The 12,660-nt window shown below is 42.3% G+C and overlaps 1 protein-coding gene across 2 annotated transcripts; it reads left to right on the top strand.

The window, feature by feature from the left end:
- Positions 1-867: 867 nt before the first annotated feature.
- On the top strand, positions 868-12,459 carry LOC115595109 (DENN domain-containing protein 2A-like). 2 transcript variants are annotated; one of them, XM_030439226.1, is made up of 20 exons: positions 868-1,202; positions 2,186-2,257; positions 3,645-4,751; positions 4,835-4,926; positions 5,383-5,477; positions 5,558-5,767; positions 5,856-5,949; positions 6,067-6,111; positions 6,203-6,405; positions 7,355-7,464; positions 7,771-7,840; positions 8,619-8,696; positions 8,801-8,941; positions 9,355-9,503; positions 10,133-10,310; positions 10,422-10,463; positions 11,084-11,192; positions 11,308-11,571; positions 11,655-11,741; positions 11,846-12,459. In XM_030439226.1, exons 1-20 carry the CDS (start codon positions 1,171-1,173, stop codon positions 11,875-11,877), a joined length of 3,210 nt encoding a protein of 1,069 aa, XP_030295086.1. In that variant the 5' UTR covers positions 868-1,170; the 3' UTR covers positions 11,878-12,459. The 2 variants fall into 2 exon arrangements, with proteins under 2 accessions (XP_030295086.1, XP_030295085.1); XM_030439225.1 differs by having other exon boundaries at positions 6,061-6,111.
- Positions 12,460-12,660: the final 201 nt, after the last annotated feature.

Genomic DNA, 12,660 nt, shown 5'->3' with positions numbered 1-12,660 from the left:
TTTGGTAAGACTTTTACATATATATATATATTATATATATTAATAATACCCAGTTTTTTTTTCTTATTATTTTATATTTAGACAGTATGTGCGTTTAAACTGTATGTTTGTACGTGTGTAATGCACAATCAAGACTGGACATTGGTCCAAAATTTCATTGTGATTAAAGTTAAAGGTGCAATATGTAATTTTTACTTTCAACACCATGAATGCTATATATATATATATATATATATATATATATATATATATATATACATATATACATATATATATATGTATGTATATATAAAATGAGGATTCAAAAGGTTTATTTGTTGAGATAAAGTATGGAGTGAATGCAGCTACGGTTGTGGTTAAAGACTCATATGAAAAATAAGATTTTGATGAAGAAAGCAGCTTTGGAAGTGGATTAAATAGAAAAAAATAAAATACATGACAATCTAAGTTGTACTTACAAGAATTTAACTGTATGTGTTCTGATTGTTGATGATTTATATAAAAAAGTGTCTCTGAAATCTTAGAAATTTCCCTCAGTTTCTTTTTTTGGGGGGGGATATAACGAGTTTAGAAGCCTTATGTCGTTTCTTTGCTTGTACTGTTCATTTGCACATGTCCTTGGGACGCTCCTTTTCATTACTGCATGGAGGTGACTATACACTGCAGGGCGAGGAGGACGGGCTGACATGCTACAGCTGCATGAGCAACTGTAGCCCAGGAACAGTTGTAATGTCAGTTCCAACGAATGTCAGATTTGGAGGGAAATAATGTCGTAAAAATGACGTCTGTCCAGTGTGTCAGTGATTTCCCTTCATAATGTCAGCTGTGAGGGAGTCAACCAGCAGACATAGACACATGTAAAGAGAGAGAGAGAAGAGAGAGAGAGGGAGGGAGGAAGTCATGTTCAGGCTGTGTGTGGGCAGCGAAAGAGTGAATGAAAGCTGGAGATTTGAGACAGGGAGAGAGGAGTGTACAGCAGTTTGAGGTGAGACCCTTATGTCTCACTCGATCAAACATCTGACGACTCACTTTGAGGCTTTAATCGAGATAGAGAACCCACCGCAGAGGGTTTCACCTGGACACACAGCACACCACACCGGGGTGGTTCTGAGGTTATACCAATGGATACTCATTTAGCAACGTCGGCTTCATTATGCTCCTGTTTCACTAATGAACACATGGAAACTGTACGACAGAAGGAGGTAAGAGACAAATCTATTCTGACGTGTTTGACATACATAATGTGGTTTCAACAAACTGTGTTGTCTCATATTTTCATACAAACGCATATCTTTTCCACTTAGTCACCTGTAAAAATCAACTTGAGAGGAGAGAAAATAAGATGTGATGTATTTATTTGGAAAAAAATAGAAGGAAAATCAACTTTTTCCTAAAAGCAGCCTCATGTGTAAGAAAAAACTGCCAACACTTGCTTTTTCTTTTAATCGGGCCGCTCTGGATGATTCCTTATCTTTATGAAACAACAGATAGGCATCTGAATGCCTCGTCTCCCAGCTAATCAGCCATAGCCTGCGTCTTTAAGAGCTGTATGCAGTCCCTCTGCTCAAGCTGCCCTGTCATTTTGACTACATATCAACTAAACAAATGGTGACAACAGCCTCAGAGCTGGGAAATGACCAAGTGCTATCTTAGAGGCCACTGAACTTTGAAACACTGGCCTTTTAGAGATGTGAAAGTATGTGAGTCAAGAAGAGGAGAACAGAGCATTTTGGTCGCTGTGAGGGCCAAAGGTTGGACTCCTGCAGCAGAAAAGGAGCATACATCAATACAAGACGGGAAAGAAAAGGCTGAGGAGAGTGGTTCAATCACGCAAGAGCTCCCTTATGACTGCTGAAATGTTGGTTTGTGTGATGAACTGCTCGAGGGAGTCGCACCGAGTCCTTGGCTGTCATGTTTTTCCTTGAGTCTGCCCAGCTGGCCTGTAAATACAGTACATTACCAGCTGTGGATGAATGTTCACATCGTATAAAAAGTGAGCCTTAACATGACCGGTTGTCTCTAAAATGAAAAAAACTCTTCATGATTGTCAGTTTCATTGACAAATGTCTGACACTAATTGTCAGTTGGAGCCAAGCCAGACAGGATGCAAACAATCTTAACATTCAAACTCAAAGGAATGCATATAAATTAATTGGCTGAATATGGTTTCCTCTTCATCTTTTAGGTGTGCAGGGATCATGGAGGCCTCTAAGAGAATGCCAACCAGGCCGGACTGTATCTACGCCACTATCAACAGGTTTGTATCAGATTTAACATTTACACTATTCCTCACAAATTCCTCTTGAGCTTGAGCAATACAGTTAGTAATGCAGTATAGGGTGCCCTTTTGTCATCGCATCCATTAAGGGAAAGTCACAACAGGTCTTTCAACTTTGGGCTTCCCATTTCCTCCCGTTTATTTATTAAATCATAACGGTTTGATGAATTGGGCCCCAGTCCAAGTATGTGTTTATTTAGCGAGGCTGATGAGAAGAAGATGCTCGGTCATAGGGTTGTCCTCTGGCATTTACTCACAGGCTGAATTTTCCCACTGTTGCCAGAAAAAGACTAAGTGTCCCCTAACTGGTAGTCACAGAGACTGTACTGGGAAGTTTGGGAAACTCTGGAAGCAGTCAGAGCCTTTAGTTGACACAAGTAGGCTCATAAATATTATTAAGAAAGTGTAATTGTAATGTATTTCACTGAGAAATTCTGTAAAACTATGTTTCCCAACCTTTTTTGTCTTTACTTCTATAGCCCTATCAGATGAACTCAAGAAACTGCAACCAAATGTGTGCATTTCAACTGATTTCAAAGCAGACATTATTTTTTGGCCTATATAGATGCATTTATAGCATTTATTCTGTACAATTGATTAAGTTGGTTTGGTCAAGTTTTTTTTTTTTTTAACTACTTCTAGGCCACCACTTGCACTGGCAGACATATTCCAACTATCTGTCCATGATTTTTTAGATAGGCTGTGTCCAAGTTTAACAATTTCTTGGTAAGAAGGCCTAGCTTCTTCAACTGCTGATTCTTTAGCATACTTTTAGCTTACTGTTTCAGCCATGTATTCTTGAGCTAATTGTTTATCCATTAGGCTTCATTTAGCTAATATTATTTTTCTTCTAGCTATTTGTCTGTTCTGACTGTTTGTCAGTCATTGGTTATATTTATGCTTAGCCATTACTTTAAGCTAGCATTAACTGCATTGTTGCTGTCATACTTTTAGCTAACTGTTTTAAGTCTTAATATATACAGTAACTTTCAGCTTACCATTTCAACTAAGCTATCCATCCCTTAGTTTTAGCTCACTATTCCAGGCGCTTGCTTGCTTACAGGCTTCAGGCCCTCTCAGTGGCAACAAGTGTTGTTATGGCTCCAACAGACATAAATATCACAACGGCCATGAATTTGTCATGAAACATGATCTCAAAAATGCATGTGTATGGATATTAATTTCATTTTTTATATTTTTGTGTGACCCTGACCATGATTATCTGCTAAACTCCATGACGGGCACACCAGAATCCAGGCTACCTTAGCTGGTAGCCTACATATTTTTGTGACGAAACATTTACTACTTTATGTTCATTTGCAACTTCGTAAAACTCAGAAAACATGTTTTTTTCTTTTGTGTTTAGACTGAAGAACGGCCGTCTTGGTGAGCTAAGCGGCTCCCATATTGCTTCAGTGGAAAACAAGGGAACTGTGCAAAGAAAAGAGGGGGCACCAAAACTCCCCTTCACCCAATTAGACAACCTGAGCAACCAGAGGGAGGAATCACTCATCATGGCTCACAGGAGGTCAACTTTTGATCCTCACAGCAATGAGAACAATCTCCTGGTAGGCAACAAACTCTCAAGATCCAATGGAGGCAAAATCAAGGATAAAATTTCTCTGTGGGAGGGAAAAGAACCTCCTCATTCACCCATTACCTCAGGTTCTTTGGGCCAATGCACCAGCATAAAAAGGACAGAATCTTTGACGAAAAGCAGTGATGAGCAGAGTACGGACAGCTCCAGGAGTGCATCCAGTAAGATAAAGCAAAATCTCGGGAAAGAGAATGGGGATTCTAGGCCTTGTTCACCTGCTGAAATTGGGAACCAGCAAAGAGGGATGCTCAAGAGCAGCAAGCCCAGTGAGAACCGAAAAGGAGAGGATTGCAGTAGAGTTGTCCACAAGGAAGAACAAGATCATGAGAAAGAGAATGTAGAAAAGCTTGGGGATTCAAGGCCTTGTTCGCCTATGTCAGCAGTGCAGCAGCAGGTGGGGACGCTGAGGAAAAGCAGCGACAAGAGGACAGCCGAACAAACCAGCCAGGAGAAGAGGGCTGTATTTACTCTTTTCAAAAAGCTGGAGGCTATGGGGGACAATCACGGGAAGACTCCAACAGAACTCGGAAACTACTTCAGCCCACCAAGCAAGGACAAACGGACAGAGGTGAAGAAGAAAGACTGTGAAGTCATGGGTCAGACTAGTGCACTGCAATCCTCTGGAGTCAGAGAAGGAAAGCAGGACCAGGAGAATGTGTACACGGAACCAGGAGCACCCCCCATCAACCCGGTCCCCAAACCCCAACGTACCTTCCAACATCCAGCTACCGCCTTTGTTGGGAAGAGTCAGAAGCAGGGGAGAGGGCAGAGGAACCTCCCACCACTGCCCTCCAACTCTACGAAAACATCCTCAAAACCTCCCTTGGGTGTCTACGGAAGACCGAGGGGTGAGAGAGCCAGAGACAACATCAACAGGTATAGGGAGAACAACAATGTCATGTTTTGTTGTTTGTGGCTTTAGTCACAGTTTGACCTGATGTCTCTCTTCATGGTGACAGGAAGTCCTTTGAGTTTGAAGACCTTGCAGAGTCAACCAGCCTGCTCTCGTCTCGCTCACTGTCTCAGGAACATCACTATGAAGACATCCCCGGTCAGTCACCTCTGTTATCTTTCACTGATTTCAAATTGAAAGAAATAGCTTGACATTTTGCAAGACATAGATGAGAACATCAACACCTATCTCGTAAATATGAAGCTACATCCTGCAGCCGGTTAGCTTAGCTTAGCATAAAAACGGGAAACATGGGGAAACAATTAGCTGCTATCCAAAGATAAAAATTATGTTCTGTAGTCACTTTGGTTTAACTGGCTACTCATTGTTGGACTGATTCGTGTGTGGTATTGATCTCCTCATCTAACTGTTGGCAAAAGAATTCAGTATTTCCCAAATTGATGAACAATCTCCTTAAATTGAACTGAAATGTTGACTGTACAAACTGGAATGAAAACTGGAATCCCATATTGTTTGAACAAAAGGACCTCTTCGTTTTACCTAGAGATGCCTATGAACATGTGTTGAATATTGCCGTCTTTGCTCTCCTTGCAGATTCATCCAAAGAAAACCCATATGAAGACATCGAGTTGGATAGCCAGTGCTCCCAGCAGTCTTTGCCCTCCTCTCCTGGAGCCGATAGTACCAAGGTTCCTACAGCGCAAGCCGAGCATAACACTTTACGTTTATGTTTGAAGTATTTGGAAAATTGATTCAACTCTGTCTACAGACTTCAAGGCCCGGCTTCTTCAGGCAGAATTCAGCCAGGAGCTTCAAGCTGCTGGACCTGCGGAGAACCAACCAGTCGACCCACAGCACCAGCAGCGGCGGTGTTTCATCTCCACCCCAGCTCAGCCCCCCCTTCACTCCAACCGGGCCCGAACACACTTCCTGGCCGCCCGGGGATCTCTACAGCCGTACCTGCCGCAGGATACCGACGGTGTGTGCTTGAGTGCTTATTTTAGAGCTGAGGAAATAAATCATTCTGTGCTGTTTCTTCACACTGAGTCAAAGCTTTGTTCCAACAGGTTGTACTGAGAATCAACAGCATCTTTGAGGCTCGGATCGGGAAGAAACATCTACGGAGGATCTATCATTACGCTGAGACAAGCTCAGGGAGAGGTGATGACGGTTACATGATGATTATCCAGAGAAAATTAGACTTCATTCTACACATTTTCTTACAATGTAAAATAGTAGTTTTGGCTAAAGAGACATGACTTTTGTTTGCAGTAACAGATGACAACAGTGACTCTGAGAGTGAAGTTGAAGAAAGAGCAAAAGGTAGATTACCAGACACATCCCCATTTGGCTTACCGTCTTTTGACAGCTTTACATTGTATATCACCACACTGTACCTTGCTTTTTCCCTCAGCTCATCGTCAGCGTCTCAGGTCAGTCCAGTCCATACTGAGCCAGCCAGGCCAGGCTCAAGTCCACTACAATGGCACCAAGAGCTCCCGGGAAAAGGACCTCCACCAACGTCAGCTCTTTGAATATTTTCTAGTTGTGTCGCTGCAGAAGTCGAAGGCTGGAGCCCACTATCTGCCGGAGGTCACGCAGCAGTTCCCCCCGAAGGTCAGGACCCGAGGCTTGCTTCGATCGTGTCTTGTTTTTTGTGCATTTTTCTTTTGAAAGGGACAATTCCCAGATTTCACACATTGAGTTAAGTTTACTCACCAAACAGTATAACATCTCTGTAGCTCCAGATTCAGTAGAGTGCAAGGCCCAATAGTCCCCTCACTCTCACTCATAATTACCAGCCAGCTGAATACATCTGATTATTTTTTTTAATCAAGATTCATGCATTATTCTCTGAAAATGTAGAAAACACAATGTTAAAGAAAGAGAGACATAAATCCTTCATATGGATCTGCACCAAAAGTTTATGGGGTCTATTCTGCCCTGAGACCCATCCTCCATCCAAGTTTCATGGGAATCTGTTCAGTAGTTTTTGTGTAATCCTGCTGACAAACCAACCAACAAACATAACTTCCTTGGAGGTATTTATTCCAATTCAGGGTTTTTTAACATAAAACCTGAATAACAAATTGCACAAGTCATTTAAAACAGATGGGGATTTAGGAGGCAGAAAGAAGCTACCCAGTTGCATTATGGGCAGTGTCGAATCCAGCCTTTTATATTTGGACTCCTACTTAACCTTTGTTGCATCCGTTTTGACCATTCCCCTTTTGAATATGTCTCTTGTGAGTTCATAAACTTTATGGAAGCACAACACAAAATCCCTGATGTCTCAAAATAGAACGCTGCATTTTATTCACCCCGAGACAGAAAAACTCCACATTCAAAACATTCTAAATATGTGACTGATCAAACTGGTTTTGTCCACACGGGTGTCCAGATACAAAAAAAAAGAAGGTCCTAGCAGCTGCTTTAAACAATCTTGCACTTGTTAATATGAGCACTCTCCTATGTTGACTATACATGAAATAGTAATGGAAATTAGGTTGCTGAAAATCCATGAAAGCAGTGAAAAATGAGTCCCATTGCATCACTGCTTTTGCAGCTGGAGCGCAGCTTCAAGTTCATGAGGGAGACGGAGGATCAGCTGAGGATCATTCCTCAGTTCTGTTTCCCTGATGCAAAAGACTGGGAACCGGTGGAGAGCTACCCAAGGTGAGGGCATAAAAAATAACCTAATGCTGTGTAAATTAAAGCTAATTTAATGGTCAAAATTGTTATAAATACCCTCCCCAGACATATTTGTCTCCTTAGCAACTGAACATGTTGAATACTGAAAATTGAGCTTTTTTATTTCTACGTGAAACCCTGATACACATGACTGCTGATACAAACATATGAATGATGTATGGATAAATGCCAGTATTACAGTTTGTATGTATATAATTATCCATGTATATACAATCAAAATATGCTAATCACATGTTTATTTGTGTATTTATTGTGGGTCATCCCTCATAGTGAGATGTTCGCTTTTGTTTTGACCGGAGAGGATGGGAGCAGGAGGTTTGGATACTGCCGGCGTTTACTGGTAAATAGAAACAAGTCAAATAAATAAGTGCACCGCTACTGAACAGGAAGTGGCTAAATACCACAATGACGGCTGAGTAAATAAGCGTGCCAAAATAGTCGGCGTGCCTGTGGGAAAACAGTCCATCTCAGAGTCTGGGAGGAAGTGTGTGAGACTGGGAAAGTGTGTGTGTGTGTGCCTTTACATGGTTCTGTCTATGTATTTCAACAGTATGTGTAATTTTCAGCATAACTGATGTGCATATGAACATTTTTTGATTTCTGAAACTTATTTTGAAAGGCCAGAAGTATACCTGCAAGGTGCAACATGTAAGAATTTTTCAAACATAAACATTAACAAAAAAAATACAAAATACAAAAAATATCAACAGAATGTGAAGAAAAACGAGTTTTGCCGTCATATTAAAGATGTCTGCGTATTTTGTCCCGACTATCTACTGAAACTAGCAGCTAACCAGCTAAACCTGGACCATTCTTTTTCAAAACACCACTCCAAGCTCCTGTTTTGGACTGCTAGCCACAAGGATAACTGAGCTAACAGCAGCTACGGTTAGCAGCCGTTAGCTGTCACTCTGGTGATATGCTGCCCCCTCCCTGTTTGGAGAATGAATTCAAGAGGTGGCCAATTCTTACATATTGCACCTTTAAAAACCCAGTTGCTACTCTAAAAACTACACATAGCTGTTAAACTGTATTTCTCACACTCAGAACAGGCAAAACATTTGAAACATTTTCATTTAAAAGTAGCAACACATCAACTTTCACCTTTCTGTTTTCAGCCAAGTGGCAAAGGCAAACGTTTACCAGAGGTCTACTGTATTGTTAGTCACCTGGGCTGTTTCAACCTGTTCTCCAAGGTAAGCCACCCCAGCTGGTCCCATACGATAACATTATTGACATAAAAAGCCATTAAGCAAATTCATGGTCTGTGTGTGTGTGTGCTTCTTTGTGTGCACTGTAGGTGCTGGATGAGGTGGAGAGGCGGAGGGCTTTGTCTCCAGCCCTCGTACAGCCTTTTATGAGAGCCATCATGGAGGCTCAGTTTCCCGCCCCGGGCAGAACCATCACCATTAAAACTTTCCTCCCCGGCTCAGGCACCGAGGTCAGTGACGCTGGAGGCTATCTGAAGCAAAAATTGAAACCGGAGCCTTCAGAAACATTGCATTTTGGCAGTAATAATCTCATATTTAGTGATGTGAAACTGGAGAGTGTGAGCATTTTTTGGCACGCTTTCAGTGGCGCCCCCACATTGCATGTGCCCCGGCCCCTTAGCGAGTGCACCCCCTCCCCCCACCCCGAGCAAGTTATAAATGCATAGTAAGCTTCTATCTAATATTAAACAATCTATTTATTTACAGTAAATTAAAAAAAGCCTTGTTAACTCATTTGCCTAATTAAGGTCACAGTTTAATAAATGGCCCTTTAAAAAACACAAACTTAGTATAAATTAGTATTTATATTGGTGTATAACTTTGTACATATGTCTTATATATCTTGTATATCTTGTATTCCCAGGTGATGGAGCTCTGTCGACCCTCTGACTCCCGCCTGGAGCACGTGGACTTTGAGTGTCTGTTCTCCTGTCTCAGTCTACGCCTGCTCCTCAGGGTGTTGGGGTCTCTGCTGCTGGAGCGGAGGGTCATCTTCACCGCTGATAAACTCAGGTCGGTCTCTTCAGTGGAGCCTTCATCCTGTAGGGACATACAGAAGTCCGTAGCTCCCCTCCCTCTGCGTGACAGTCCTTAAGAATATGACGTTGCACTAAACATCCTTTCCCTCACTGTTTATGTAATTATGGAGCCGGCAGATATTAGGTGCAAGCAGCAGGGAGGTTTTCATTATAAAGTTATCAGAAATGCGGGTGGTCCAGACCCAGATTTTAAAATAAATCTATGGCAGACCCAGTTTTATTCAGGGAACATGCCAGAGAGATATTTTGAGGCCGGTCTGTTGAGTTTCTTTGTGCCGGGGCCAGTTTGTTTGTTCTGCAGGAGAAAGCCAGTGGGAGTCAGAAAGAGCGGTCACACTAGTAGATGACCGGAATGCAAAGTTGAGTGACGTAAATGGATGAAGTATGTGGATTTGCTTTCCTCTCTGGGAAACGTTCTTACTTTGGGGGATACTAAAAGTGATCGGACGGTGTTTTAGACAACAGCACCCTCATGTGGTGAGAAGGAGTACATTTCTGTATCCCTCTGTCCTCCTCTCCTCCAGAGAGAAAGCAAAAATGAATCGTATAAGCTTTAAACATGCAATTAACAGCATCCCATTGTCCCTGTCTCTGTCCTCTCAGTACTCTCTCCCAGTGTTGCCATGCTGTCGTGGCGCTGCTTTACCCCTTCGTATGGCAGCACACTTACATCCCCGTACTGCCCACGGCTATGCTCGACATCGTCTGCACTCCGACCCCGTTCATCGTCGGCCTGCTGTCCAGTACCCTGCCTCAGCTCACTGAGCTTCCCCTGGAGGAGGTCAGAGAGCCCCTAACTCATCTATCGAAACATGGAATCAGATTCATCACATATAAAAATGGAAATGGAAAAATCCTGTACATTATCATAATAACTGTCTTCTATGTGCAGGTTCTGGTTGTGGATCTTGGAAACAATCGATTCCTCAGACAGGTAGGCCATGCGTTCAGTCATGTTTGTGTGGGTTTTTTTTTTTTGTAGCTCTGCATGATCCAATTGTGGAACATTATTAACCAGAAATTAGCTTCTTCTTAAAGGTCCCATATTATACTTGTAAACACTTGTTTTAGGTGTCTACTTGAAAATGTTCTTATACTTTCCATTTCCGTAGCACCTCTATTCACCCTCTGAACGCTACATCCTAATGCCTGTCTCTTTGAGAAATCCTCCAGAAATGGGTTCGTCTGCTCTGATTGGTCAGCGCTCGCAGGCCTGAGCAGACCATGTCTTTTTCATGGCTGAGGGCACTGACTGTATAGTTGTGACATCACAACCGGACTGAAGCCCCTGACAGCTCATTTAAAGACAGAGTTTCTAACCTTTTTCCGTGGATTGAGTACTTGATACTTTCACATTATTTATACAGCAGCTGCATCTGCTTTATTATAACATTTTCTACAATATAGGACCTTTAAAGGCTGACTCCACCAATTTAACACATGAAAATCACATTACCTTTGTCCTACTTTTTTTCACACCTGAAGACACACTATAATTTGTTTCCCTTTAGCATACCTGCAATTGGTTTTAAACTCCTGTTTTGTCACATTCAGCTGGACGATGAGGACTCCATCCTGCCCTCTAAACTCCAATCAGCCCTGGAGAATGTTCTGGAGAGGAGAAGAGAGCTCGCTAACGAAAGAGGAGGAGACACACCCAGTGGTGAGACATAACAAGAACTGGAACATAAAAGATTTTAGATTTTTTCAACTCCAGCAGCACCTTGTGGCTGTGTTTGTATGTGTTTGTACAATATGTGTCTCTTTATTCCCTTCAGACCAACTTAGCACCGTTGTGTCCGAGGCCTTTGTTCGTTTCTTCGTCGAGCTGGTAGGCCACTATCCACTCTTCATCACCGGAGAACGGGAAGACGGCTACTCTTCCTCTTCCTCCTCCCCGGTGCCCTGCTCCTTTCAGCATGAGGGTTTTCGTAAAGCGATCCCGTCCAAGACCGTCCGCCGCTTCCTGGAGGTCTTCATGGAGACTCAGATGTTTGGATGGTTCATTCAGGAGAGAGAGCTCCACAGGCAGGCTCTGAGAGGTAACGAGCTGCAGTTAAAAAAGAGGTTCAGCCCTTAGAAGGTGATCCAATGAGTCACGATTCTCTCTTTTTTTTTTCCTCAGGACTGTTTGAAGTCAGGGTGCAGGAGTATTTAGACTCCATCCACGAGAATGAACACCGGAGGGTCAACAGATTTCTCAAAGGCTTGGGTAAGGTTTGTTTCTGAGTGATTCCGAGCCAGAATATTTTCAAACAATCTACTGTCGGCTCATTTTCACCTTGAACCCCCTCTGTTTCCTTTGCTTTGCTCCAGGAAACAAGATGAAATTTCTTTCCAAGAAATAATCGCGCTGTGATGCCGCAAAAAGCTAAAGACAAGAAGCACGGGAGGAAGGAAAAATTTCACGGACTGCAGAAAAAATAAATTATTATCTTGAGCGCTTTTTCAGCGCGTTCATGCCAGCCTCATCTATGTCAGTGTTTCAGACTGAGGGCTTTTGCTCAAGGACACGTGATTCTTCAAATTGTTTCTGCCAAGAAAAATCCTGCCGTGTTTCACACGAGACTGAGACTGATGACTTACAGAATTATTCTTGGTTCCTTTTAAAAGTGTTCTCTTCAGGCGATAACACTCAGAAGCACAAACAACAAAAAATAAAATAGGTGCCTGTAAACCGCGTGCAAATCCTGAGTGTATTAATGTGTGTTCGCAGACGTGGTGTAGTGTCATCTGATTCCACAAGGGGGCAGTAGTATGTCTTTTCTGATTACATGATCTTGGCAGTGACAGTGACAGACCAGAAATGACACAGACCTGCTTCCCCGCTCTTTAATGCTTCAGTTTTCTTATCAGTCAGAACAGTGACAACATCACAAGCGCCTGACTCTTTGACAATTAAATAAACATTCTCTGTTGGCTGTTTGGAAGCGGTGAGTTATTGTCTATTTTTTTCCCTCGAGCCCATAAATCATTGCATTACACGTTAAGAGTTCATGTTAAATTTAGTAAATCCCTTTCCTCTGAACCAGTTTCCGGTTTGCAGATAATTGTAAAAACAAAATGTATCCGATGACACTGTGCACATTTTACAAGATGCGTTTTCGTTACACTCGTGGAAAATCCTGCAA

This window comes from Sparus aurata, chromosome 14 (genome assembly GCF_900880675.1).
Source record: "Sparus aurata chromosome 14, fSpaAur1.1, whole genome shotgun sequence".
Lineage (NCBI taxonomy): Eukaryota > Metazoa > Chordata > Actinopteri > Spariformes > Sparidae > Sparus > Sparus aurata.
The sequence above is the reverse complement of the archived record's forward strand: the minus strand, read 5'-3'. Positions and strand labels throughout refer to the sequence as shown.